This window comes from Phaenicophaeus curvirostris, chromosome 3 (assembly GCF_032191515.1).
Source record: "Phaenicophaeus curvirostris isolate KB17595 chromosome 3, BPBGC_Pcur_1.0, whole genome shotgun sequence".
NCBI classification, from domain to species: Eukaryota; Metazoa; Chordata; class Aves; order Cuculiformes; family Cuculidae; genus Phaenicophaeus; species Phaenicophaeus curvirostris.
This window is the reverse complement of record NC_091394.1, coordinates 11,569,144-11,594,493: the sequence shown is the minus strand read 5'-3', so window position 1 is coordinate 11,594,493 and position 25,350 is coordinate 11,569,144. Positions and strand designations below refer to the sequence as shown.

The 25,350-nt window shown below is 38.8% G+C and overlaps 1 protein-coding gene across 1 annotated transcript in view; it reads right to left on the bottom strand.

Moving 5' to 3' along the window:
* Positions 1-25,350, bottom strand: part of MOCOS (molybdenum cofactor sulfurase) — a 213,001-nt gene that overhangs the window by 123,259 nt on the left and 64,392 nt on the right. The window contains exon 4 of the mRNA XM_069852989.1: positions 13,086-13,727. Within this exon, the coding sequence (XP_069709090.1) occupies positions 13,086-13,727 (642 nt within the window). The remainder of the gene's footprint in view (positions 1-13,085; positions 13,728-25,350) is intronic.

Sequence of the window (25,350 nt, the reverse complement as noted above, 5' to 3'; positions counted from 1 at the left end):
CACCTAAACTACATCCCAAAGTGCCATGTCAACATGTTTTTTGAACACTGCAGGGATGGTGACTCCACCACTTCCCTGGGCAGCCTGTTGCGGTGCTTCATCACTCTTTCAGTAAAGAAATTTTTCCTAATCTTCAATCTAACCTCCCCTGGTGCAATTTGAGGCCATTTCCTCTCATCCTATCACTTGTTTCCTGGGAGAAGATGACATATTTACATATGTATAATTCCACAGTCTTTCAAAAATATTAGCTAAAGTGCTTCTTTTTTTCTGATTTAATTTAACCATCACATTCATTAAATGTCAAGAGTGTAATTCTTATGAACAATTAGAGAGGCGGTTTTCCTGCTTATCCCCAGTTCTGTAGCAACCTGCCTAGGAAAATCAACTAGAAATGTCTATGGCATATAGAACATTAATCAAAGGTCTCTTGTTCAGTCCAACAGGAGATGAATTGGCCCAGCGGGCCCTTACACAGCAGTTGGGTCACTCTCCCCCAGTGAGCTCATGCTATTCTTATTTACTGTGTCATGTTTTTGAAAGCCTGTGAATGCTCTTCCTAGGCTTTTAGCATAACAGAGTACAACCTCTCTGGGGCTACATGTGTTGTGCTTGCAAAGGGTCATACTAAAGCAAGTACAGAAAGTAAGTATTTGAAATCTTGAAAGTTACGGTGACAGAAAACCAAAAAAAAATATTTTGTCCTTGCAAACACTACAGCATGTTCAGTATGAGATTATTAGTAAACAATGAACATTTGTATTCTAATCATAAACATAAGACTAAATATTAAAACTTAACACAAAATAGAAGATATATGTAAATTAAAGGAAAACCATGGTGTTTCAACCAAACAATCCATTTTGACTGAAAGATGTTTGCCTTTTACATTAGGAAGTCGCCTAAAGTGATACTTTCCCATGAAATATTTGGATTTCAGTGAAAGAACAGTCAAAATTTTACCAAATTACTGTAACAACACTTTTCAGAAAGAGTAAGATGTCAAACTTAACAGAGATTCTTGAAACTTCAGAAAATACAAGTGAAACATGACATTATTTGTGGAGCATTTAATACCTTCATAAAGACTGCCATGTGTTTTCTGTATATAACACAGAAATTAAACCCTGCATCCAAAAAATCTGATGTCTAATTAATTTGATGAAGGGTAGGAATCTGTCAAGCAACATTTGTATACCATTATTCAATGTGGCTCTGTAGAATAAGATTTGCCATACAGGAAGAATCGTTGAAGATTAATGTGTATTACAATAACTGTGAGCAAATATCTGATCTTGGGTCAAAAAGCAAATTTCCAAAAGACAGATTTTGTATATGACATCTACAAGCTTCCAGAAACATCCAGGTAATACAGAGGAGCATTTATACTAAATGGAAACAAAGGCTATTTTTAGGATGTCCACTTGATCTAGTTATAGTCACACAAAATCAGAGATAATGGTTGATGGCTAAACATGACGGGATTGTCTCATAGTCAGACGCACCAAATCCAAAAAAGGCAGACAGAACCACAGCTAATTTTATGATATTCACAAAAGAATATACAGCATCCTTACTGTGTTATACAAACAGAGCTCTAATATTCAGACCACTGGACCCAAAATGCTTATATCTCACTGCATTACTGGTGCCTTCTAAATTATGCTGGCAGTCAAATCAGTATGAAATCTATTTCTTTAGAAGTCTCATGTATAAACATTTGATGTGTAAAACCTTATTTTGAAAGACTTCTGTCATGCAGAGACGTGATTTGAACTGCACTAGAACCATGTAGTCAAGAAGATACTAGGAAAAGGTTACCAAATGATTAGTTCTAGAAGATCATTACAGATAACTTGGTGTCCACGTATCAGTATTCCAAGTGAAGAATTCTATTTCTTACATGCATACACACGGTTCGTTCATTTTATAAAAGCTCATACAAGGTTTATTTTAACTTCGGTTTCTCAAGACAAACACAGAAAATCTCAGGCTAACAATGACTAAGGCTCATTGTTTTGATACGGTCCTTCTAAACTAAGACATCATGCTGAATTACAGGAAAAATGTAGATACACAACAAACAAGATGTAAGCATAATTCGATATGGACAACACCCTTCTTTAATACTGATGAGGACTTCAAAGCAGCTGTCTTTATTTATATACCGACATCATAAAATCTATTTTTAAAATTTTGGTTTTTTAGGAAGGGTTAACTGAGTTACTGTTACTTAACATTGATTTGTTTTGCCTTCAAAGACAAACCACTCTAAAATTGTCACTGACAAAACCAGCATTCCATTTTTCTCAGTTAAACTGGTCATAGTAGCTACAACTAGTTTATCTAGCTTAAGCCCAAACAAGACACTTCTAATTTAGGTCAAAGTGAGTGATAACAAGAGTTAGATTAATACTAACCACTCTTCAGCAGTGGATGTTACGATGAAAATCCATGCAATCTGTATTGCTGAATTTAAAACTATTTGCATTAGCACCCATTAAAAAAAAAAGGGAGAGGGCATTCAGAGTGCTACCTGAAACATAACTGCAAAATTTCTGCCATAAAGTATGAAATAGGAGATAAAATCCTTTCAGCATAAGTACTTTCTCTACTGTAACTCTACTGTAACATTTTATCATAAAATTCACCGAAAGTAAAGCTATTACAATCATTTGATACAGTTATTAAGCCACAGTAGATGCTATTTGATAATACAAATGCCTAGATATGGGAAAAGTAGATTATAATAATGCTAGAGAATCCTTCTGAATTTTTTAATTGAACATACACAGACTGAAATATGACAGCCAAGTTTTTAATCAAATCAGAGTATTTTCTGTTTTGGAAACCATTGCTTATGTGAAAGTCAAGAAAGGCTGTAAAACCCTTTTTTTCTCAAGAGCATCAATATTTTCATTTTTCTCTGAATTAAATCTGTTGAGAAGCCTGTAGATGATTCTTTCACGGGTTCCCAAGAGCACAACTGCCAGATGCACTCTTGCATATATTTGACTAGTAAGAAGATTAAAAAAAAATAAAACCCATGCTTGTACTTGTAATCTTCAAATACTAGCCCAAGTGATATAATCTAAACATTTAAACTATTCTGTTTCTTTCTCTCTTTTTTTCTCTATTAGGAGGACAGTGACGGCTGGCCACTAAATTTTATAAAAAGTAGCTCCCTGTAACTTAGCTTTAAATAAAATATAAAATAATGTGTATATTGCATAAGAAGACACATAATCTGAGTCATTAAATTTAAGATGATTTTTTCAGTCTTCTGCTATGAACAAACTTTTATGGGCATTTCAGCTCACTGTCTTGTAATCCAACTTTAATATATGCAATAATATATCCTCTCTTCAACAGTAAGACTTGCCTCTGATGATACTGACAAGAATAAGTCTGCTGAAGAATACCTTTTAAAAAATACGTTTCAAAAAGATTTTAGAAGCATGATTCTGAGTGGAAGGAAGCCACTGAACAAAAGAAAAAAAAAATCCAGTGAAAGTGGATGATGGTGTCTCAAGTCTCTTTTTTCAGTGCCTGTATGGCAAGTTCATGGATCTCAGGGAGTCCATGCACAACAGGCTGAAAACCACTCATTTTTAGCACCTTCTTCCTGAAGAGGGCAAATAAATTTAAGTAAGAAGGGTTAACATCAACACATGAGACTACAGTGCGTTACTATGTTATAGCAGAGGAGATGCTTCATCATTTGTTGTGAGGCATTTCCTGACATAACTTTGGTACCAGTATCTATTAAAGAAGTATACTTTTTATTGTGTAATGATTATTTGCATTAAGGACAAGATGCTAAAGGAAATGACCTATTCCCAGTTTTAATTGCCAGTCACTCTATCATGCCTCTCTCTGCCCCTGGCCAACCAAAAAGAACAACCCAAACCCACACAAGCAGTAGGGGAATAGGATCTGCTACAGGGGGAGAAAATAAATAATACCTAAGAGTTTTGCTGCCAAAAGGATCCACACAGAAATACAGCACTGCAGTTAGCATAAAGCAATTCTACTTAAAGGCTGAAGTCCCTGTTCAAAGAAGTTTCTGAACTGGAGATTGACTTAAATACATACGCTTCACTGCTTTCCCGAATTGGAGAATAGACACCAATATTCCTTTCCCTGCTACTTCATTGCTCTGCATTACTCTGTTTTTAAAACCCAACACAATACTCTTTCTTAAGTATAAAAATTGTTCCCTGTCACCATTCCTGCCAAGAGGCCTGGGTGGGTGTTGCCGGCTCCGCTTCCTGCTCTTATCCCCCCCTGCACCTTTTCCTCCACACATCCAAAACAGTTTTTCCATTTACCTGGCACGAATGCCTTGGTTCTGAGTAAAACTCAGCCCGAGGCAGGGAGCCACATGACAGAGACGGATGGGATTTTACAACATAAGAGTTTTCAATGGAAAAATGACAAAACCATCGAAACCAAGCTGGTTCAAAATGCAGGTTTTGTGCAGCCAATCTTGCTGCCAGGGTGTGTGTCTCTGGAGAGGCATCCACGGATTGCTGTGGAGCTGCACTTCCAAAGGCACCAGCTCACCATCAGCCCTAGCAAATGGATTGATGTGGTGTTCATGGCTCCAGCTTCTTTGCTCTACCTGGCAACGGAGAGTGCCATAAGGGATTCAACTCTCATCCAGACATGGGAAATGAAACGTCCTCTTCACAGCTGTGAGCAGGCAAGCCTGTGAGCCCCAAATCCACACGGAGATCCAAATGTCTTTGTCTGCGGTGCAAAGTCCACCTGCTGGTAAAGGGCCTAGGTGGTATGGGAGTATCCTGCCTTTGGACTCATTTTCTCCCACAGTGTGTGCACCACAGGTTGCAACATCTGCTTTGTACCCCACTGCAGCAGCAGCCACTCAGAATCATAGAATCATAGAATCACCAGGTTTGACCCACTGGATCATTGAGTCCAACCATTCCCATCAGTCACTAAACCATGCCCCTCAGCACCTCATCCACTCATGCCTTAAACATCTTCAGGGAAGGTGACTCAACCACCTCCCTGGGCAGCCTGTTCCAGTGCCAAACGACCCTTCCCGTGAAATATTTTTCTGGATGTCAAGCCTGAACCTCCCCTGGCGGAGCTTGAGGCCATTCCCTCTTGTCCTGTCCCCCGTCACTTGGGAGAAGAGGCCAGCTCCCTGAAGACAGTACAGAAGCTTTGTTACATGCGAATGTGACCTAAAATTCATGGCAGCTTCTAACAAGCCATCATTATCCATTTGCAGATTGGAGCTATCAGAGGAGACGGAGACATTGTGTCATATTTCTAGAATTTCCCTACCCACTGCTAATGGTTTATGAAGACACCCCCTTCCAAGGTGGGATGTCTTATGTGGGTGGGTCCATTCCAGATGCAGAATCCCCTCTCCCCACGTGGAGCTGCCACCCTGGAAGCAGCACTCTCACATCACCGCATCTGGGCCTTGGGGCTGCCACCCTTGCAGACCCATTGTTTAAACTTTACCTCCATTTTTGTCATTTCCATTCTACTTTTTCTCATTTCTATTGGCTCATGCCTTTCTCTCTCTCACATCACCTGATGCTTTAAAAAAATCCCCAAATGGAAAAAAATAACCTCCTTGTTGTGGTCCTTCCCTGTCCTGATGACCTTGGCACTCTTCCCCTGCTTGCAGCATGATGAAGGAGCAGGGAAGCCCCTCACTAAAAGTTAGAAAAAGCAGTAATTGCTTTTTTGGGGGAAGGAAGGACAATATGAGAAGGATTCACCCCTTCTAGGATGGCTCTGGAGGTGCCCTGTGCAGGACCAGGACCACAAGCATCACACACTCCTGCCCAGCCTCAGTGCTTTTTGCACAGCTCAGACTACACTCTGTAAACTGAGATTAAACTCACTCCAAAGGAGCCAGTAAAGTTTCAGTAGCAAACTCAGAACAATTTCAGCATCACTGTGTAGGTATTTAAAACACACACACATATGCTGTAGGATTTGGAGCACATAAAAACTAGGTTAAAATAATGTTAAATATCTAAATTGACCCCCTGATACTCGTTACAGCTCTTCAGTGCGTCTGCCTTAGCTAATGCTTTTGTCTCTGCAACTTCAGGCGTCAAACGAAGAGCATTATACTAATTATATGCTAGGCCATGGAGTATTTATGGCAATTCCTGTTCCTAAGAACTGCCTGAGGTAAAAAAAGAGAGAAAAAGCTTTAATTCCTGCACTTTGAAGTAAATCAGTCCCTTAAGATTATCTGAACAGGACTCGTAAATATTGTCTGGGTCAAAAATCCACTCTCACCTTTTTGCATGCTAATATCAAGCTATTCTAAGTACACAGTACAAATGGTGAAGAAAAAAAATGAGATTTTTATGCCAAACAAGTTATCACTGTTTTTTCTCATATACCAAACAGGTTAATCAATCACAAATGTAAAAATCTACAAAACACAATAAAAAGTGTGTAATAAGTTCATCACCAGAAAACAAATGCTGTAAAATCCCAATAGCTGGTTCTAGAAATTCACAAAGCCTCTCGAAGAACACTTAGGGAAAAGATTTGATTCTGAATTTGAGTATAAGAATTCCCTAGGGTGAAACTATGTCATGACAACTTGCCACAATGACTGCAAAGATACATCCTGATTCAGGCAGATTTTTTACTGCATTTGATCAAAGGCAAAATCAAGTCCTGGTACATAACAGAATTCCCTTCTTTCTTGCTATCATCTCAAAACACTTTCTATTTTAAGAAAGATCCATTTTACAGTGAGCTCCAAATTTCTTTTGCTTATTTAAAAATGCATGCATTGTAGCTCCCTAGTAACTTATGCGGATTATTTCATAAATTAATAATTTGGTGCCAGTCGTATACTGGTATCGAGGTGCTAAACAATAGAGATTGACGATTGATGTGATTTACATGAGCCTGTGTGTGAGGTAAACAATTACTACTGGCTTTCAATGAGACTTTGGCAGTGAAAGAAGAAATATGTTTAGTTTTGTTCAGCCTACTTCCAAGTAAGAGAATCCACAGTACAGTTTAAAATTGTTCACTTTTATGTTTTTTATTAATTTAATTTTGCTGAACAATGATAAAAAGTGTGCAAGGTCCACTACCTCACCTGACTGAAAAAACACCTCCCCCTGTATTCATTTCTATACTGTAGATTGTTGCCTAGTACAAAGACACTCTAGTGTGCCAAAATATATTATCTTCCTCAAAGGCAACTAAATTGCCTGGCATGGATGTCTTTGGCACATTGCATTAAAGATCTGAACTGGTCTGATTCAAAGTAGTTTGGGAATCTGTACACTGTAACTCCATGCTGAAACAGACCCAAATATTTAGACATTTAGACATATTAGCCAATATGATGCCTACTTTCTTGGCTCATTCCTAGCATTTACAGCTCTAAGGCTTGTATGTGACCCACTTTAGATTGGGATTTTCCAACTGTGCAATTGGAAACCCTGAGGATAACCACACAACTTAACTCTTGTATCTACTTGGGATCTAGTGAAGAGCTTACTCAGGAGAGCACCTTCTGCGGCTCTGGACTCTGGGAGCAAGCACTTCAGGAACAGAGTGGAAAGGGATTCCTTTTTCTCCAAAATCTCTGCTGGAGGGTCCTGGTAGTTAGAGCTGACTTTGCAGTCCAGGAGGTGTCTGCCTGAACCTCTGCAGGAAGCACTGAACTGGGGTGTTGCATAACCTGGAAGGACCTAACCACTAATCTTTTCCAGCTGTGTACCTAATAAGAAATGCATCACCAGCTGCTCAAACAAAAGTTCAAGAATAAAGGCTGTTTTCAATACTGAAATGGGTTTGCAAGGCAAGATTGAGAATAAGGACATCCAAGAGTTGTACAAGTGAACAGAGGTGGGTCTGAATGACTAAAGGAAGCCATCAGTAGCAACTGTATTACCTTTCCAAAGACTTACCGACATTGTTGCTTTCCTTTTGGTGACTGCCCGCTAATCCCAGTCTACAAACATGTTTTGAAGCCTTCAGTTGTGCCTTACAAGCAATTTACCAGAGGGACTGCTTTCAGTTTATTCCAGATTTAGCAATTTAAGGTGAATCACATGGTGAATCAAGATCAAAAGTGATCCCACAGGACTCCGTTTTGCTCACTGATTTACATTTTTCAGTTTATTTTGACTTTTGAATTTTGGGGCAATAAAACAACTTCACTATTAAAAAAACCAGAGGATTAGAGTGTAAAATGACACTGGATACTTCCTTAATGGTAGGAGTTAGAAAAAAATCAAGCAAAACTTTCCTTTGCAACAAATACTGAAGAAGCTGGCTGGCTGCAGTGATGGCTGACAGAAATACACAGCAAATGTCAACTGCCACTTTGGATGTTCTACGAGGTAACAAGACCAACCGTGTGAAGCTTTCCACTAGATACTTACCTTTCAGCAGAGAAGGGAAGGAGCAACAGGTTACTCGAACCTTCTTATAGTTACTCAGAAAGCAAAAAATAGCCTTTTTCTTCATTTCCCCACAGATCTTATTTTGCAAAACAGTTGTAAAAGTTGTAAGAATTAGGTTTATCAGTTCAATGAAAGGACTTTGCCTTTCAGATGGGGAGAGCAGCTATGTGTGAGTCCTACACAACTCTGCTCAATGGCCTCTGGCCTCTCAGCTCTGCAGGATGGGGTGATATTGAGGGCTGAGGGGAAGGGAGAGATTTGCTCACCCTCTTGTTGCCTGTTGAGGCTTGAAAGTCCCTGTCAGTGGCTGCAATAGGTCTGTCAGATGCAGAAAGCAGCCTCATGGCGTAAATGCCCATTAGAAATTAGATGGGAGACTCCGTCACTTCCCAAGTATCTCATTTGAAAGTCATTACTGGTCTTTGAAAGGATGTTTATTCAGGAATTCTAGGGATTTGTAAATTCCCCCATGAGTGGTCCTGTTTGAAGATCTCTAAATATCACAAAAATTTGGAAGTGGCATAACAAAATGCTTGAACAAAAAGTACTAGTCATCAGGGTGATATTTAAGACCACGTACCACGTAAAACTATTTACAGGCAGATGGGCAGAAGCCTGCTGTGTGGAATCAGTGGGCATACACCAGACTACAAGGTCAGCATGTATGTAAGTACTGTGCTGTTCTCAACATGGTCCAGTCCTTAGGTGATTTCTCGGAACTATTAAGAGTGTCTGTAGAATAAACCAGCCCGTGTCTCGATGTTCATTCACTCAATGCTGACGGAAACATGCAATAATGCTAGAGAGGCAACTTCAAGCAGAAGACCAGCTTTTTGCCAAGGGATGCTTGAGGGGCTCCATATCCACCAGCCAGCATCAGGATTTTGTCTCCAGCTCTTGAGATCCTAGTAATAGCTCTCATCCTTACCCTTCTCCTTCCATTTATCACTCCTTCCTTCCTTTCCCCTCAGCATGCACAAACTCAGCATGTAATTGAAGTTCCGAATCATGTCGTTATACACACAATTGCATAGGCAGGTACAGAGTTGTCCCAGCGATCTCTGGCATAGTTCTCTACCACAGTACATGAGAGGCTCCTAATTAAGAACATTTCCTGTAGAACTTAAGGGATCTAGCCTTTTATCTACAGGTCATATCTACAGGCCCTGAATCAGCTTAAAAATAAAAAGCTACAGCATCAGGAGTACAGAAATCTGGTTTGGGTAAGTACAATGCATCAGACTACAAAAGTGTGGGCGCTGCTTTGAGGCTTTCAAATCATTCAAACAGCAGAGGCAAGAGCCACTAAAACTCATCAGCGACAAAGTCATGCCATCTGGATTTCTGAAGCTTTTGGAAATGCATTTGGAAATTAAATGCACAACAGCTAATACACTAGATATTTCACACTGGTAGACTAACACACAGATATCCAATTTACAGATAACACAACAGCTTCTTTCCCCTTAGTCATAAATTCCAGGATGATCAGATTCTGAATAGCACTCGAGATACAAAAGAAAAATAGGGCAGATGATGCATATTTTATTGCCGAATTCTTGTTATACATAATCATATTATTTTATTATCTCATGCTGTGCAGAAAAAAAACATGGGGAATGAGGCTCGATTTGTGAATGATAATAATAATTTGTCAAGCTGTTTGATACAAGGATGAAAATACAATAAACAAGATTTTAAAAGTTGAGATAGGAAGACTGGCTACTGCCATGAAATGGGAAAATGCAGAAGTGATTGAAGGGTATTAAAGGAATATAAAAGAGTCTGCGATAGAATAATTTATATACCAAGAACAACAAAATACAGTGCAGGAAACACTAGCAAAAGCTGTATCCATTAAGACAAAAGGTAACCATTTTGACAGTCCTGGGGAGGAAAGATGAATAAACACCCTCTCCTTACTCACCTCCACTCAAGTTTCACCTTGACACAGAAAAAGCCATTTCCTTAGTATGCTGCAGTTTGATTATGCATGGACAGGGAACACTTTCTAAAGATAATCAGATACACATATTCTAATCCACTTTTCCAATTGTATTTGCTAGAGTTCAGGTTTCCTTATGAATTACCATTGGAAATTACATGTTTGAGTGTATTCAGTCCTAATGTTAATCCAACACTGTAAACCAGCTTTTTTTTCTTTTTTTTTAAAAAAAAAAAATTTTAAGAAATCAACCTTTTGAAATCACAAAGACTTGCCTAAAGGGAGAATACAGGTAGAGCTAGGTAGAGTTGCGCAGAATCAATCACAGAGGCACAGAAGCTCGAAAGGACAGTTGGGGATGCTTGGGGCCCTCTCCCACTGGATTTGGATACCTACAAGGATGGAGGCTCCTTACTGCAATTTGGAGGAGATAAAACCTGGCTAGTGTTGCTGTTTATATGAGAAATAATGAGCGAGGCATGTCAGTCAATAGCAAAGAAGTAGAAACATGGCCACACATAAGGTAATCGCATTAGGTTTGGCTCTGGTGGCCTGGCCTTTCATTTGAAGTGGCGCAGTTCTGTTCCTAACTGCTCCATCTCTGTATTTTATTATAAGGAAAACACTTTAAAAACATAGCAAAGCAAAAATGCATAACAGCTGAAAGAAAAGAAAAAAGAAAAGGATAATACAGCTTAGAGGACATTGATGAAGAATTTCAATGCTGCTAGTTTTATTTTTTTCAAGACAGTGGTTATCCTCATTCCTGACTGACCTTTGAAAACTTTGAAAGCCTCTCTAGGTAGTTACCACAGTTCACTAGGGATTATGGACAGCATCAATAATGTTCTAAACATAGAATTTTAAATGCTACATTTTCAAATTTTACCAAAGGATTAGATGAGGACATTTACCTACGTACAATGACTCAGACTGCCTGAGTGACACTTTGGTGTTTAATAGGAACCACTATCATATCCCTGAGTATCCAGCTGTTAAGATTTAATGATTTTAGTTATGTTTCCTCATACAAAGATCAGACACTCTGTACCCAGCCTGACTGAGAAATCAAATCGGATAAATTCTTTGTTTATAACTCTGTAGCAGAAAAAGGTTAAAGCAGGCCCTTCTGATCCAGTAAAGAAAAGCCCTTGAAAGCAGTAGCCCTTGAAGCCTCAAATACCCAAGAGGCTTATAGTTAGCCAGTCTCTGAAAACTCCTGAAAAAGGTACCAGAGACAGAGCTCTCCTCAAGGTTCTCACATACCTTTCCCCTCTTAATTAAAAACATATAAAAGCAGAATTGAGATGTAAAACATATTTCGGACATTTTTATCTGCTATGCAATCTCGGGTGCTCTGTGTCAATTACCTCTAGAAAAGCCACTCAGAAATTAAAGCCTGCCCAGGTCAGATTAAAGCAGGTTTTCTCCTTGGCTCGCAGGTAACGCAGAAACACCCTAGGATCCCATGACTTTTATGCTCTTTCATCCTGACTTTCAGTGAGTGCTGCAGTTCAAAGCTTTTTTGATTTGAAAAAGCAGAAACAGAGGTCAGAACACCAATGTTTCTCTTTTTTTTTAATTTCTAAATTAAAATATTAACTGGATGTTCTCCATACCAATTTCCGTTTTAGAAACAATGCATGGCCTCATATGGCAAGAGAGCTGGGCTAATGCAGCCAGCCTCTGCATTTATGAGTCCAGAACCAAAACCCCAAAGCAGCACTCAGAGCTCAGATCTCCAAGAGGTGCACACAGATTAGGCATCATTGTGCATTACTGCATGTACAGTGAAAGGTCAGATGTACATCACAGGAGATGAAGGATGTGCTGCTGATGAACACACATCCATAAGCAAATGCAAGACGTGAATGTTTTTTTTATCGTCCCCCCTTTTCACATCTAGCCTTTCACAGGGACTATAATTTAATAATAAATGCTGATTTCAAGCACTTCTTTTGTGCAGATGTACTGGACGTGAGACAGGAAGGAAGAGTCTTTACTGCATTTCCATAAGCTGTTGCTGGCATGAGGGGGACAGGTAGAGAAACCAAACATCACTGAAAGTGGTGTTTCAATGTGTTAAGGGACTGGGGAAGCTTATCCATTGCCTTGCATTTCCTTATTCATGAATGTTTGACCTCGTTTAGGTTTCTACTATTTTCTGTAAGAAAGCTTCACAACTTCTCCAGAACCTCAGTCAGAGAATAAGAGTACTACAAATATTTGTCCTGGGTAGTTTATCTTGCTTCACATATTATTCTGATAAAGCTTCTCTTGAGAGCAAAGCATGACACCTTTCCAGTGAAATACATGTACCTTACTTTCCAGTTTCACTGAGGGTCATTACACTGGGTGATCAACCTTGGCCTGGCTACTCCAGGTGCAGAGCTTTGAAAACAAATCAGGGCTTCAGAGGTACCTTAAATGTAAATGAAAAATTGCATAGACCGACCTAAAAGAAGCCTGATATTTTTACCAGTTGTGACAAACTAGATCAGGGAAGGAAGGCAGATATTTCAGATGATGTTCTTTAGGCAGGAAAAAAAGAATAATAAGAAGAGAACAGAGTTAGATGCAAAATACCTATACAACTTCATAAAGAAGCACAGGTGTCACAGCCCAGTGCATGCACTGACTCTAAGACATTTGACTGACACAAACAGTATCAGCAAAATAACCTCTTTTGTTAAACAAAGCCTTACCTTTCTGCTATAGATTTCCTTGGGAAATAAAAATCCTCTCCTGCAAGGTAGGCAGCTGCAGTTCCACCTCCAAAGTAAGTTTTCCTCAAGAGGGGGGCAATCCTGTTGTTTACCAATAACGCTCCTAAACCAGTTGGGAATCCAAAGATTTTATAAAACGAGATGGGGATGAAGTCAGCTTCATGAACTCCCAAGTCTAAAGGAGAACTGCTCACATATGACGCTGCATCAAGTAGAACAAACCACTTCCCTGGTATCTTGACGGGACAGAGTTTTCCAGATTTTATGTCCTGTATCCATGAAAGGGGATATTTGGTACCAGAAAAATTGCTCTGAGCCGGATAACAGAAAAGATGAGGTGTTGTGCAGTTTTGTTCTTCAGCTGGTAACCTGTTTTCTTCTGATAACAAGAGTTCCTTTGGTTTTATTGGAACAGACAAGACATTCATTAAGGCAGTTATCCCTCTCATACCCACCACAGATGTGTGGCTGTCAGTCAGGAAGCAAAATCGGCTGCTTGTTTGCTTTGTGCCTTCAGGTATCCAAGGGAATGCTTCTGCTACCAGTTTAAGTGCAGCTGTGCATCCAGATGTGAAAATGACAGTATAATCTTCAGCAGTGGTGTTAAAATGTTGCAATATTCTGAAAAATGGAAGAAAAAAAATCCAGTTATTTTATGATTTTTCTATTTTATTGCTGTGTGACATATTTTGTTCTTCCTCAGCAGAAATTCGCAGACACCTGATATGAATAGAAGAAGACATGTTTTACCAAAAAACACAATAAACTTCAACAAGTGTAAACCAAATAATTTTTCCCACAGGTAACTTTTCAGTGCTGCAGTGAATGTGGCTGTGTTTTTGAGGATAGAAACCAATTCTGCCTTGCTCTGATCAGAGTGGCCAGTTGGTCTCTTGAGACATGTCTACACCACAAACTGGTTCATGCCTGGACAGCACTTTGTTGTCTCTAAACTACTTTTTGTGAACACCATCTAGTGCACCTTTTGGTATGCATACTTTGCTCAGCTGAAGAAAACTTTTTTTGTACTGGAAAATACAGGATGCACAGATGGGTTCATAGGCCCAAATGAGACTTGAGTTTCTTCAGAACATAAATTTTTGGAACATGATGCAATTGGTAGGTATTTTATGTCTTCTGGAAATGAAGAAAGAACTCTAGCTTTTAAAAAGAACATCAGCAACTTATGGGTTTAATCTTTAAGCATTCTGAGAAACTGTTTGGAAGAATTCATAAGAATCTTTCTGAAATAGATCTGCCAGGGATGGGTGCTGCAAGCATTCACAGCTCCAGACATAATTTTTAAAGACTACAGACTCCATCAGATTCTAGAAACCATGTTAGGGATGAAGATGAGGACAATCACAGAAGGTTTTGTATCATTACTGACAGCCTGCCTCATTCACCACTGTGACCTGCACTCTCTGGTCACATCCACGCCCCTGCAGTGAGCTCTACAGCCTTTCCTCCCATCACCTGCATTTCTGCCTTTATTTCTTTGCATTCACCTAGACAGAGAAATGGTGGAAAGCAGGGCAAGCAAGAATCCCAAGTTCTTCAAGGAGCGAGTGAGACAGCGTTAAACTGTTGTTTCCATGGGAAAGGAACGGCACAAAAGTGAGTCAATAAGAAGGCCAGGTCTTTGTGGCTATAGACATAATTTTGTATGTGGCTTATTTTTGTAAGATGTACAGTCATATTGCATAGATCTTGGAATCATTACACTGATATAAAAAGAAATTATAAAAAGGTTGTGCAATTCCAAGAAAAAAATCAACACCACCTAAGTATCAGGCTTTCTATGTTTTTACCTCTGTAAGCACTTGGACAAGTTACATATTCTTATGTATATGCACATACAAAATACCTTTTGAGTTAAAAAGCTAGGTGATGAGCAAATTTTTAGCATGTAATGTTTCTTCATAAGAGTAAGCTGACAAGCAGCAACAAAAAGCACACTGCAGACTCTCATCAAGCTGCTCCTCCTTTCTATGCTTTCTCTGCTTTCCTCCCCAGTCAGCATCTTAGTGCCACACAGGCTGAGTGGGAGGTGAGACACAGCTAGGGAAAATGGCAAATTTTGATCAGGAATAACAACTTGCAGTTCTACACAGGAATTGTATTCACTTACTGCAGCACTTAATTTGACCTAAAGACACTGTAGAATGACAATAGCTGGGATGCAGGAATTGTGGATTTAATAATGGGATGCTCTTGTCCAACCATGAATATCAAAGTCAGTGAGTACTGTTATTAAATATTTTCAAATATTTACAAAACAATAAAGATTACTGTGGGTTGTTTAGGCTCATAAATTGTGACAGCTGTATGTTTGATTAATAAATGAGAGAGACAAAGCTCATGTACATCAGTAGCATTTCAACTGTGTTAGTTGTAAATAATTCAAAGTCAGATACAGCTGAACAGTTGTGACAACCCATGACATAACACTGATGAATTTACCTATTCAGTTCCCTACCAGAAATTGACTTTCACATGAAAAAACATCAAGTTTCAAGGCAAAATTTTCAAAAGTGCCCAAATTAATTAGAACCATCTTTTTAAAAGGTATTTAAATTCCTAGAGCTGGAGAAACAAAGCAGTTAGATTTCTAATTGACTTCAGTAGGAAATAGGTTTTTTTGTGAATCTCATCAGGTACCTATTTGCACTTTGGGTCTCTATATGCATCATAAAATTGCTGTCATTCCAGTATTTTCAGAAGAGACTGTGAGCACCTCAGAATAAGGTTTATGAAATGATTACCACAAACTCCTGAAGCAGAGCAGCACTGCTATGATAAAATCAGAGTACTCAAGGATAGAAAACCACAATACATCTGAATGACTTCTGCAGCCCACAGTACTTCATCTTCTATTTTGACATGAATATTGGGAAGCACTGGCTATTACCCACAGAATTCCTAATGCTCTCTGTCTTTGTGTAAGGCATACCCCATTACAGTGAAATGCAGTTCACCTTTACTACACTCCTGGAAGATTTATAGCCATATAAGGTGGTTGTTGGCAGCAGGACTAAAGACTTGCAGTAGAAAACTGATAGCTTGATCTACTATAGCTTGCAGCTGCAAACAGCAGTGGTATTTTACAGCATTACAAATTCCCACTTTTCAAAGGACCCTTTGGAAGAAATGACTAAGAGGATAATTGTTTCATTAAACATAGTGATACCGATGTTCCATCGCAGGGGAGATGGAAAGGCTGAGAAACTTATCCCACTACCTTGCCTTTAGGCTAGCAAGATCGTAGAGGAAGCTGCACGGTCCATCTCTGCAGCAGATCAACCATGACCCACCACCCCTTCTGCCCTTCTTCTGACGTTTCCAAAAGCACACAGATCACAACACAAGGAGATGAATAATGCATAGCCAAAAAGCCAGACTACGGAGAAGCCACTGAAAACGCCCTCACTTGACCACACTTCCCTGTGCACTCTTATTCTGAGACCTCTCTGTCAGGTGATGTTTAATCTTTTTAAAATGTTGCCATAAGAGTTTTGCATCTTCATGACTGCAGTAAAGCCAAAATGCCGTGCTACTCTAAAGTAAACACTGGTAGGGAAAGTTAATTAATTTTCAACAAAGACTGCCATCTCAAATTATACCTTTAATAAACTTGTAATTAATAATGGTCTTTATATTTAAAGATCTGTATAATGAAGTTATATATTTTGAGGTAACAGTCATATCACCTAACTTACCTAATACAATAAGCTGAATTAATCGTTTAATTAGAACTGGACACTCCACATTTCCATTGGTAGCTCCGCAGAAGTTAAATGCTACTGATTTGTTCAGCTACCGTAGATACACAGTGTCACCCAGAGTTAGATGAAAGGGATGCCCTCCAGAGCTGCCACCTGGCTGCTGCTGCTTCATGCAAGAAATACCGTGTACTTCATAGAACCATAGAATTATCTTCATTTGTGGCTGTCAACATTGGATCCGGAGCAACACTACTGCAAAGGTACACATGTCCACACTATACCATTTCCATTATAGCCTCCTAAAATTCAGCTGATTTACATGGTTTGGTTCTTTTTTTTTTTTCCCCCATGCTTTCAGGCTTTAAATACTTCTAAAATATGTTTTATGTCACTTTCTCCACTGTCTTCAAGTTTACCATTTTGCAAACACTTGTAAAAAGCTGAAGAGCAACTTATATTGCTAGATTTGGGTCCTTCCACACTTTAATTCCAATTGCTGCAAACATTACAATTTCTAGTTGGCAAGATTGAAACACAGCCAAGGCACGTGTGATTTTCATGTTTTATATGAAGAATCACATTTTTATTTACATTGTATATGAGCTTTCATAAATATTGTCAGCACAATGATTTTCTACCCACTCAACAGCTGATCTTGCTAAAAAAGACTCCTTTTAAAAGTTCAAGTATTGTCATTATAACAAGAGATTCAGATTTGAAGACAGAAGTATAGTTATATATTCAACAATACAAGTTTAGGTAGCACTTTATAAAGGTTTCCTTTCAGCTGCGCATTTATATTTAAAAATTATTTCTTACTGTAAAATTTTCCATTGTCATGCTACCCAGGAGCACAAATCCAGTTTGGACGTGTATTGAGAGATGCTTAGCTTGAGCCTCAGAAATTTCATCACATTGCATTCTGCTCTATAGAAACTCAAAAAGATGACACGTACTCCTGTTTAAGGAGTAGATTCTGTACAAATGGCCCTAAAAAAAAGTAAAAAAAAAAAGACTTCTGAATAAAAACAAAATCTTTTGACTTAGGTTTTTATTTAATGTGACAGGATAGCACTTTTTATAACTGGCATTTTAATGCTCTCCACATGCATGAGTAAGTGAGAAGTATAGACAGTGTCTTCATATGCATTTCTGCGTAAAAGCATTTTAACTTTTCTCATTTATTAATTAATGGTCAGCTTCAGCTATCAAGGCAATCAGTTGAAAAACTCCAATCAACTTTAGAGAGGAGTCCACAGGTCTGGCAAACTCCTGTTTGACACCAGGACTGGCACCCTGCTTTTAGGTTTAACTTAATGTGCAGCAGTAGTTCTTCTGTAAATGTTTTCTCTCTTTGTATATGAAGAAAAAAGGAAGCGAAGATGTTGTAAGAGACTGATTCTTTTTGCTGCTTTAAACTACTTGTTTTCATCTGCAGCAGAGACAGTGTCCTTCAGCCTTATCTCATTCTAGCAAGCAGCCCAGAGAGGTCATGCTGCAGTCTTGCCAATAGGGAGAGCAGGGGCAGAATGATTCCTTGGACTCACCTCAGACCTCTAAGCCCTCTCAAACTCAGTTCCAGAGCTTTCCTAGAAGAAGCACTGTGCAGGCCCCCCAAAAAAACAATAAATAATACTCTGGAAGAGGGGCCATTTGCAGCAGCACACCCGCCATCCTGGGAGAGAGAAGAGGAGGACTGGAGCCCACGTGGTGTCCTTGCACTTTTTTATCTTCATTTAAGCCAATGCAGCAGGATACCATAAAGAAGCACATGCTGCTCAGCACACAACTCAAATCTTAACCTTAACTTCTCTCACTGACAGAAGTGACAGCTGAGCTTAACTAGTTACAGCTGTACCCAAAAGGGGAATGCTCTGGTTTAGCAAACTAAAAAGACAAGCCTTCTGGGTAAGAAATGTCTCATAGCTTATTTAGTGAAGACAAGGTCTATTCAATATAGCATGTCCCAGCACTGAGTTATAGTCTTATTGTCAATTCCCAGTCCAAACAAAAGCAAACTGAAATCTGTGAGTATTTTTTAAGAAATAAATGTGTTTAACCAGGAAAAAATATACCAAGTCTGTCTTCCTACTGCAAAACATTAATTTAATTAAAAACAGTCCTTGTAAAGGCTGGGATTTTTTTCTCTTAAAGTAATGTTTTCAACAGAAATCTATGCCATATCATTGCTACAACCTGTCCATCTAAGCTAGAAGCAGTCCATCAGATTGAAGGATTTGCCCAAAGATTAATACCTTCATAAGGAAGAGCACTGGAATAAATAATCCTTTATAGTCATCTCCAAAAGTTTGCTCAGTCCCTTTTCTGTTTCAGTTTCCTCTCTCATACTGACAACGCACAAATTTAAACCTTTCAGAACACACACTAACTGTGAAATAGGCACACGCTGCTCTATTTATCCTCCCTGGGCATGTCCATATAAACTTGTTTTCTGACCATTTTACTCGAAAAGCACTCCTTCTGAACCCAGCTTCTTCCCATTTCTGCTTGCACGAGAGTGATTAGCATCTCACCCATTTGAACTACTGCTGCTTACAGCAACACTAAAATTAGCTCCCTGAACACATGAAATAAATGATTAGCTGAAATGCACCTCATAAGCTCGACTTGGCATAGGTAGGTGATGGAAAAATCCTCCCTTTCTATTGGAAAGCACTATTTTCTCTAGGCATTCACTCTCAGCCATCTGATTTGAAGCATTATAATCCATTACATTTATTCTCCTAAGCACTGCTCGATTCACTGGAGACACACTGTGGAAGAAATGCCTATTTCCTTATAAAGGGTCATAGTTGATCTTCACCAAATAAATCCCCTCTCCAATTCTGCAAAGCTGTCAGCACAGCAGAATGCCTGGCGTTTCTCTCACACATCATCTTTAGAAGAGCAAGAACTCTTTTATGGCTACAAAATGTCTTCCTGCAGGAAAAGATGCTTTGATGAACAAAGCCTATGAGAAGTACCCACCCTGACCCAAAGGTGTTGATCCTCATTACAAAGTGTACATCCAGAAGGCAACCAGTGTCATACCAGGCATATTGACAGCACAAACTAAAATCTAGGGTTGTATTACGGCACCAGAAGAGCAAAACAGAGGGAAGGAATCATGAAAACCATAAAATCCAACACTCCAGGCTACCTGTTGGTACAGTTTGTTCTAACACACAAATATAATTCCTTGCACTGACAGGAGCCTATAACTCCTCTAACTTTCTAGATGTGGCAGAAACTCCTGGGTACTGTTGCCTTTGAAATTAAATACTTATTTTTCTGTGTAGAGCAGGAAGATCAATAGCTACATAATTTTAAAACCACTTTGTGGATATTTTTTTGTGAGCAAGAACAGCCAGATCCATTTACTCTGGTGCTTGAACATCTGCCAAAGATTTGTAAAAACACTCATGAATCCCAGTATTTTCATTAATTAGGACACAAATGACTCCGCAAATTTATACCATAGGTTCTTCAAATGAAAATTCACCACCTGCTATTCAAGTCAACCAGGAAGGAAATGGAAAAAATAACGCATATTTTAGGCAACCGTTTAAGGAGGACTAGCCATAAGCAGCATGAACAAACCATTCTAAGCTGTAGTTGCACAAACGTATTGCCAAATAAAAAACCTAAAATTAATCTGAATCAGTTTGTAAATCATTCATGTGTTATAGTTCACCGAATTTTTGGCAAAAATACTAGAAGTCACCATGAGGAAGCAAAATTAATACCAAACATAGGAATATTTTGTACATGGACTAGCGTAACACCTCAGTTGCTGTCGAGAGCAACATCAGCATGAGATGTCTTCATCACAGTATTTTCTTCATGAGATACATCTAACAACTAAGGTGACTGTATTTTCCCTTTCCAAACTCCTCTTACCTAGCACACTTCATAAGTTGTTTTTTTATTTAGGCACCTCCTGAGCAGAAATGAAGAACGTACTAAAGTTAAGCTCAATGGTGAACACTCAAGACAGTACACTATCAGCCAGAGGTATCACTTCTATCAGTAATAGGTGTAATATCCTATTCACAGGCTACGTAAACAAATTAAAGAGTGTCCATATGGAATTTCATATCACTCAAAGGTTAAAGACTCTAAAGCAGGCAACTCATCTGGCCCAACATACAAGTCTGCTTCAGGCTGAGATGTCTCACCTTGGCCATGTCCAGTTCATTCCATTGCCTGCCAAAGGCATCTAAATGCCTTGTGCATTGCACACAGGTATTCTTACCCAGCTTAACCTCAGCTTCCGTATCTATGGAGCACAATCATCCTTCTTTACAATCTTACTCAGTAAGTCCTGACCTTTAACCTTTCCACATGTTCTGAGCTCCTGACAGAGAAATTGGTTCCGCAGGTTGCAGTGTCTAATTAATTCTGCTAATGCCAGGAAGCATCACTGGCATGAGGCCTGCCTACCTACCCTAGGAATATTTGCTGGTAACTGGTCAGAAGCTACTTAACTTTGTTTTCTGGTTCTTGGAAAGTGGAGCATGACAGCTGAGTATTTTTCAGCATTATAACAAGTATAAACTTGAAAAGGCTGTTTCAGAAAAAGAAAAGATAAAAAGAAAAGCCAAAAAGCACATTGAGGTGTTCTGATGGCTCCACAGTCTCAAGTATTTATAGTGCTTAACCTTTTAAGTAAACTTAGATAAGAAATTAAATATTCTTTAAAGTCTTAAAAGAAACTTCCTAAGCTACACTTTATTTTCTTTTTTTTTCCTTGTAAAAATAACATACCACTGCTTCCAATCTTTTTTAAACATTATTCTTTGTTTAACTTTTCTTCAATGGAATTTGTTTCTATTGCAGCTTTGACCTTTAAACTGTGTACTTCTGTGATCTCTCCAGACATGGTGCTTTTTGGTTGTTGTTGTTTTTGTAGTAGTTTTGCAACCAGTTAAAAGAAATCCTTTTTTTTTTTTTTTTTCCTGAAACAGTATGTCATGTAAACCAGACACTGTGACCTTATTCCATCTCTTTTACATGCTGGTGCCAGAGAGCATATACTCTATACTACATATGCTTCATATACTACAAATGAAGATAGATGTATCAGTGATCATATATGTATTGCTGACTCTTTAATATTCCTTTGGAAAAATTGCAAAATACAAGGTGGAAGGAGATGGACAAAGATGCTTTCACGTCAAAAGGAGTCAGCTACATAAAACAGACCCACAGCAGTGATGAACTTCTCTGATCCCAGATGCCCAGAAGCTCAGAAACTGACCATTTCTTGCGTAAACTTACAGATCTACTTCTTCAATGACTGATGGCCTGACTACAAAAAATCATTTAATCTGTACCCAGAGCTTTCTTGCTCAAGGGACAAAAAAATATGAATATGATTTCTTGGAATTCATAGAAGGCCTGCACAGTGAGTTCACATCTACTAGAGAAACACTTGGGCCAAGAACTTCAGAGGTGCTCAGGTGCTTACACAGAAACTGGATGATTTTGTGAATCTGGGCCTCTGTTACTATGGTGACAAGGATTATGGCAAACACACATAAATAGGCCTTATTTCATCAAGGGTTGCTTTTCAAGTATTATGCTTTTGTTTGGAGATGACTTTAGATGAAGATGTTAATCTGAAATCACCTCAGCCTGCTTTCAAAATACAGAGGGCTTACATAAATCTAGTCATGCATTTCAACAGCATTTTATGGCACAGGTACCCCAGGCAAATCAGACAAATCCTCAACAGCCTTTTGTACCTCCCCTTGCTCATGTGAAAAGCCACAAGAGTGAAGTCTGGAAGACTTCTGGCCACCATTTATTTTTCATTTGGTGTAATGACCCACCTCAGCAGCACAGCTCCAATATTGCTTTCTAGGAAGAACATTGAAGCATTTTGGTCAAAATCACAAAAACATCTTATCCGTATGAAAGTCAATAATACGAAGAGCAGAGCCAGTAATCCTTGGCACATGTGTTCTTGAAACCTGCAGCACCCCCGTAGTCTGCTAAAACAGTGGACTGCCTGATCACTTATGAGTTAGAAATAACACAATACCATGAATATTTGTGAAACCATCCTGATGACCATAATGACAGAAATACTCACAGAAATACTCACAGAAATACTCACAGAAATACTCAGAAATAGTTGAAAGGCTTTTCTGCTCATTTGCTGAGCCAACCAAAGGATCTCAGTGTCAGTGTGCACGCACTGAGCCACATTCATATTTCGGCTCAAACAGCCCCAAGACCTCCCAGAAATTATCAATGGATGTTTGTTCATATGGGAAACATAATTTCTGCCTGTCAAGTCACTCCTCATTCACTTTGAATCCTGAAAACTGTGCTTCCAGTGCTCCTGGCAGTTGAGGGAGAAACTGTTCTGCACGTGATAGATGCAACAAGGCATAAATGACTATTGAGGGATACTCTTGGCTTGCCTTAAAACAGAACCTGTTTGCAATCTACAATCAACACATTAGGGAACAAGGAACAACAACAGCATTTTAAGGAGCTCACAAGTGGCACTTTTAGAATCATAAAATGAAAGCATCTTAGAGGGAACTTAAAGCAGCTTGAAACCCAGACTATGACAAAACCTCTGTATAAATGTCATTGCTTTACTCCTTGAACACAAAATATTTATCAAATTCAGGAACCAGCCACTGCATGTGTGACAGGGAGCTGAGGGAAATATTTTGTAACTTGCTGCGATCTTTCCGAGTTTGTCTGAGGAGTCATCCTGTTCAAAACAAAACGGGCATGGAAATTATAAACTGAAAGTAAGTAATGCTGTCAAAAGCGTTCCATCAGTTAATTCTGATATAAACTTAAATTGCTATCAATTAGGAAGTTCACCCCAGAGGATGTATGTTAAGTAACCTTTCCTTTTTGCAATTTGTGCTGCTTGGCAGCAGCAAACCTCATGAAATCAAAAGTAACTACAAAGTATGCTAACAACCATAATTTCTTGTAATACTTCGATATTATATCCTCATCTTGCAGAGACGCTAAGCAGAAAATTTGAGCCAGAAAATGTGGTAGTTGCTTTGGATTTCTTTTCTTCTCACTACCTAGCTCCTAGGAGACAGAAACCTGACCCAGGAAATCCAGATGTGGGATGGTTAGTCCATACATGATAATAGACACCTATGCCCTGTATTTTAGGAAACCTTCTGAATAGCAAATTCATTATTGCTGTGAACCACTACCACCTCACTAAAGCCAATTAGAACAGGGAAGGAGGGAGGGAGAAATACTTAGGAACCTGCTTCTGATTTCCCAAGTATGCTGTGCTGCATAGCAAAGCCAAAAAAAAAAAAAAAAAAAAATCACGTCAGGGAAAATTCTCTCAAAATGAGCAGAGGACTACTCACACACGCAGGATGCTGCCATGCACAGGATGACATATCCTGCTCAGCTGAAACACAGCATCTTGTAAGCAAAGACCCGCAGATCACACCTTCAGAACAGTGATAAAGTTGACTTTTCAAGTTCAAGAGTTTTTACAGAATAAAACCAGAAAAAATAGGATGGAAAAACTTCATCATGTTTGACTTCTTTGAAGGGTTATTTTAAATGTGATGATCAACAGTTAAGAACATTTGCAAGATTCCTCTTTCAGATTCCAAGTATCAAGGACCTTAAAAACAGAAAAGAAAGTCACATGTTGCAGCTGACAACTGAAATCTGCATTTAGCCTTTCTGTACTTCAGTTGACACCTACATGTGTTGAGGCAGAAGAGCAGGAAAACTCATTCTTCTTGATTACATGTAGAGATACAGAAACTGCCAAATTCAGACTTGGCTAACTTCACAATACTGTCAAATTTTGTTCCTCACTACTAGATTTCTTAAATTTTGTTGTTGTTGAGGGGAGGGGTTAATGATTCTTTCTGCTATTACTGGTAAATTTGCAGTCATTGAGGCAGAACTAATAACTGTGACAACACTGATGCAATTCCTATCAGTGTATTCTTATGTAGGGGCTCTTGGGTTGTTACTTACAGTTACATAAAATTAAGCCCTCTACCCTTCATTAACTTTCAAGGAAAAATATGGTCTAGAATTTATTGCTGCTGGGATCCAAAAGTCCTGCAAGTGTATTCAAGCTAAAACAAAAGAGTGGGTACATTCATGCATTACCTTCTACAGTGATGAAAGCCTTTTGGGAAAAACATAATTGAGTGAATAAATCTTACACTAGACATGGATTTAACCTATAACCCTCTTGCATTAGTGAATCTAAGGATTATACAAATTCATCAAAATTGTAAAGCTTTATTAATAGCTGAAAAAAAAAATCAACAATATACTTCAACAGCTTCTGTGTTACTCTGCAGCATCACATTACAACAGGGGAGCTGTTGTGAAAGTGATCTCAAACACAAACCAGATGGAATGTGAGCAGTAAGACCTGATTAGAGATTTAGTGATCTTCCAAAGCTGCCCTCCACAGCCCTGGGCTAAAATTTCAGCAGGATCAAGTCAGATTTCAATCCCTCAAAGCAGGAAAACAGAAATCCAAT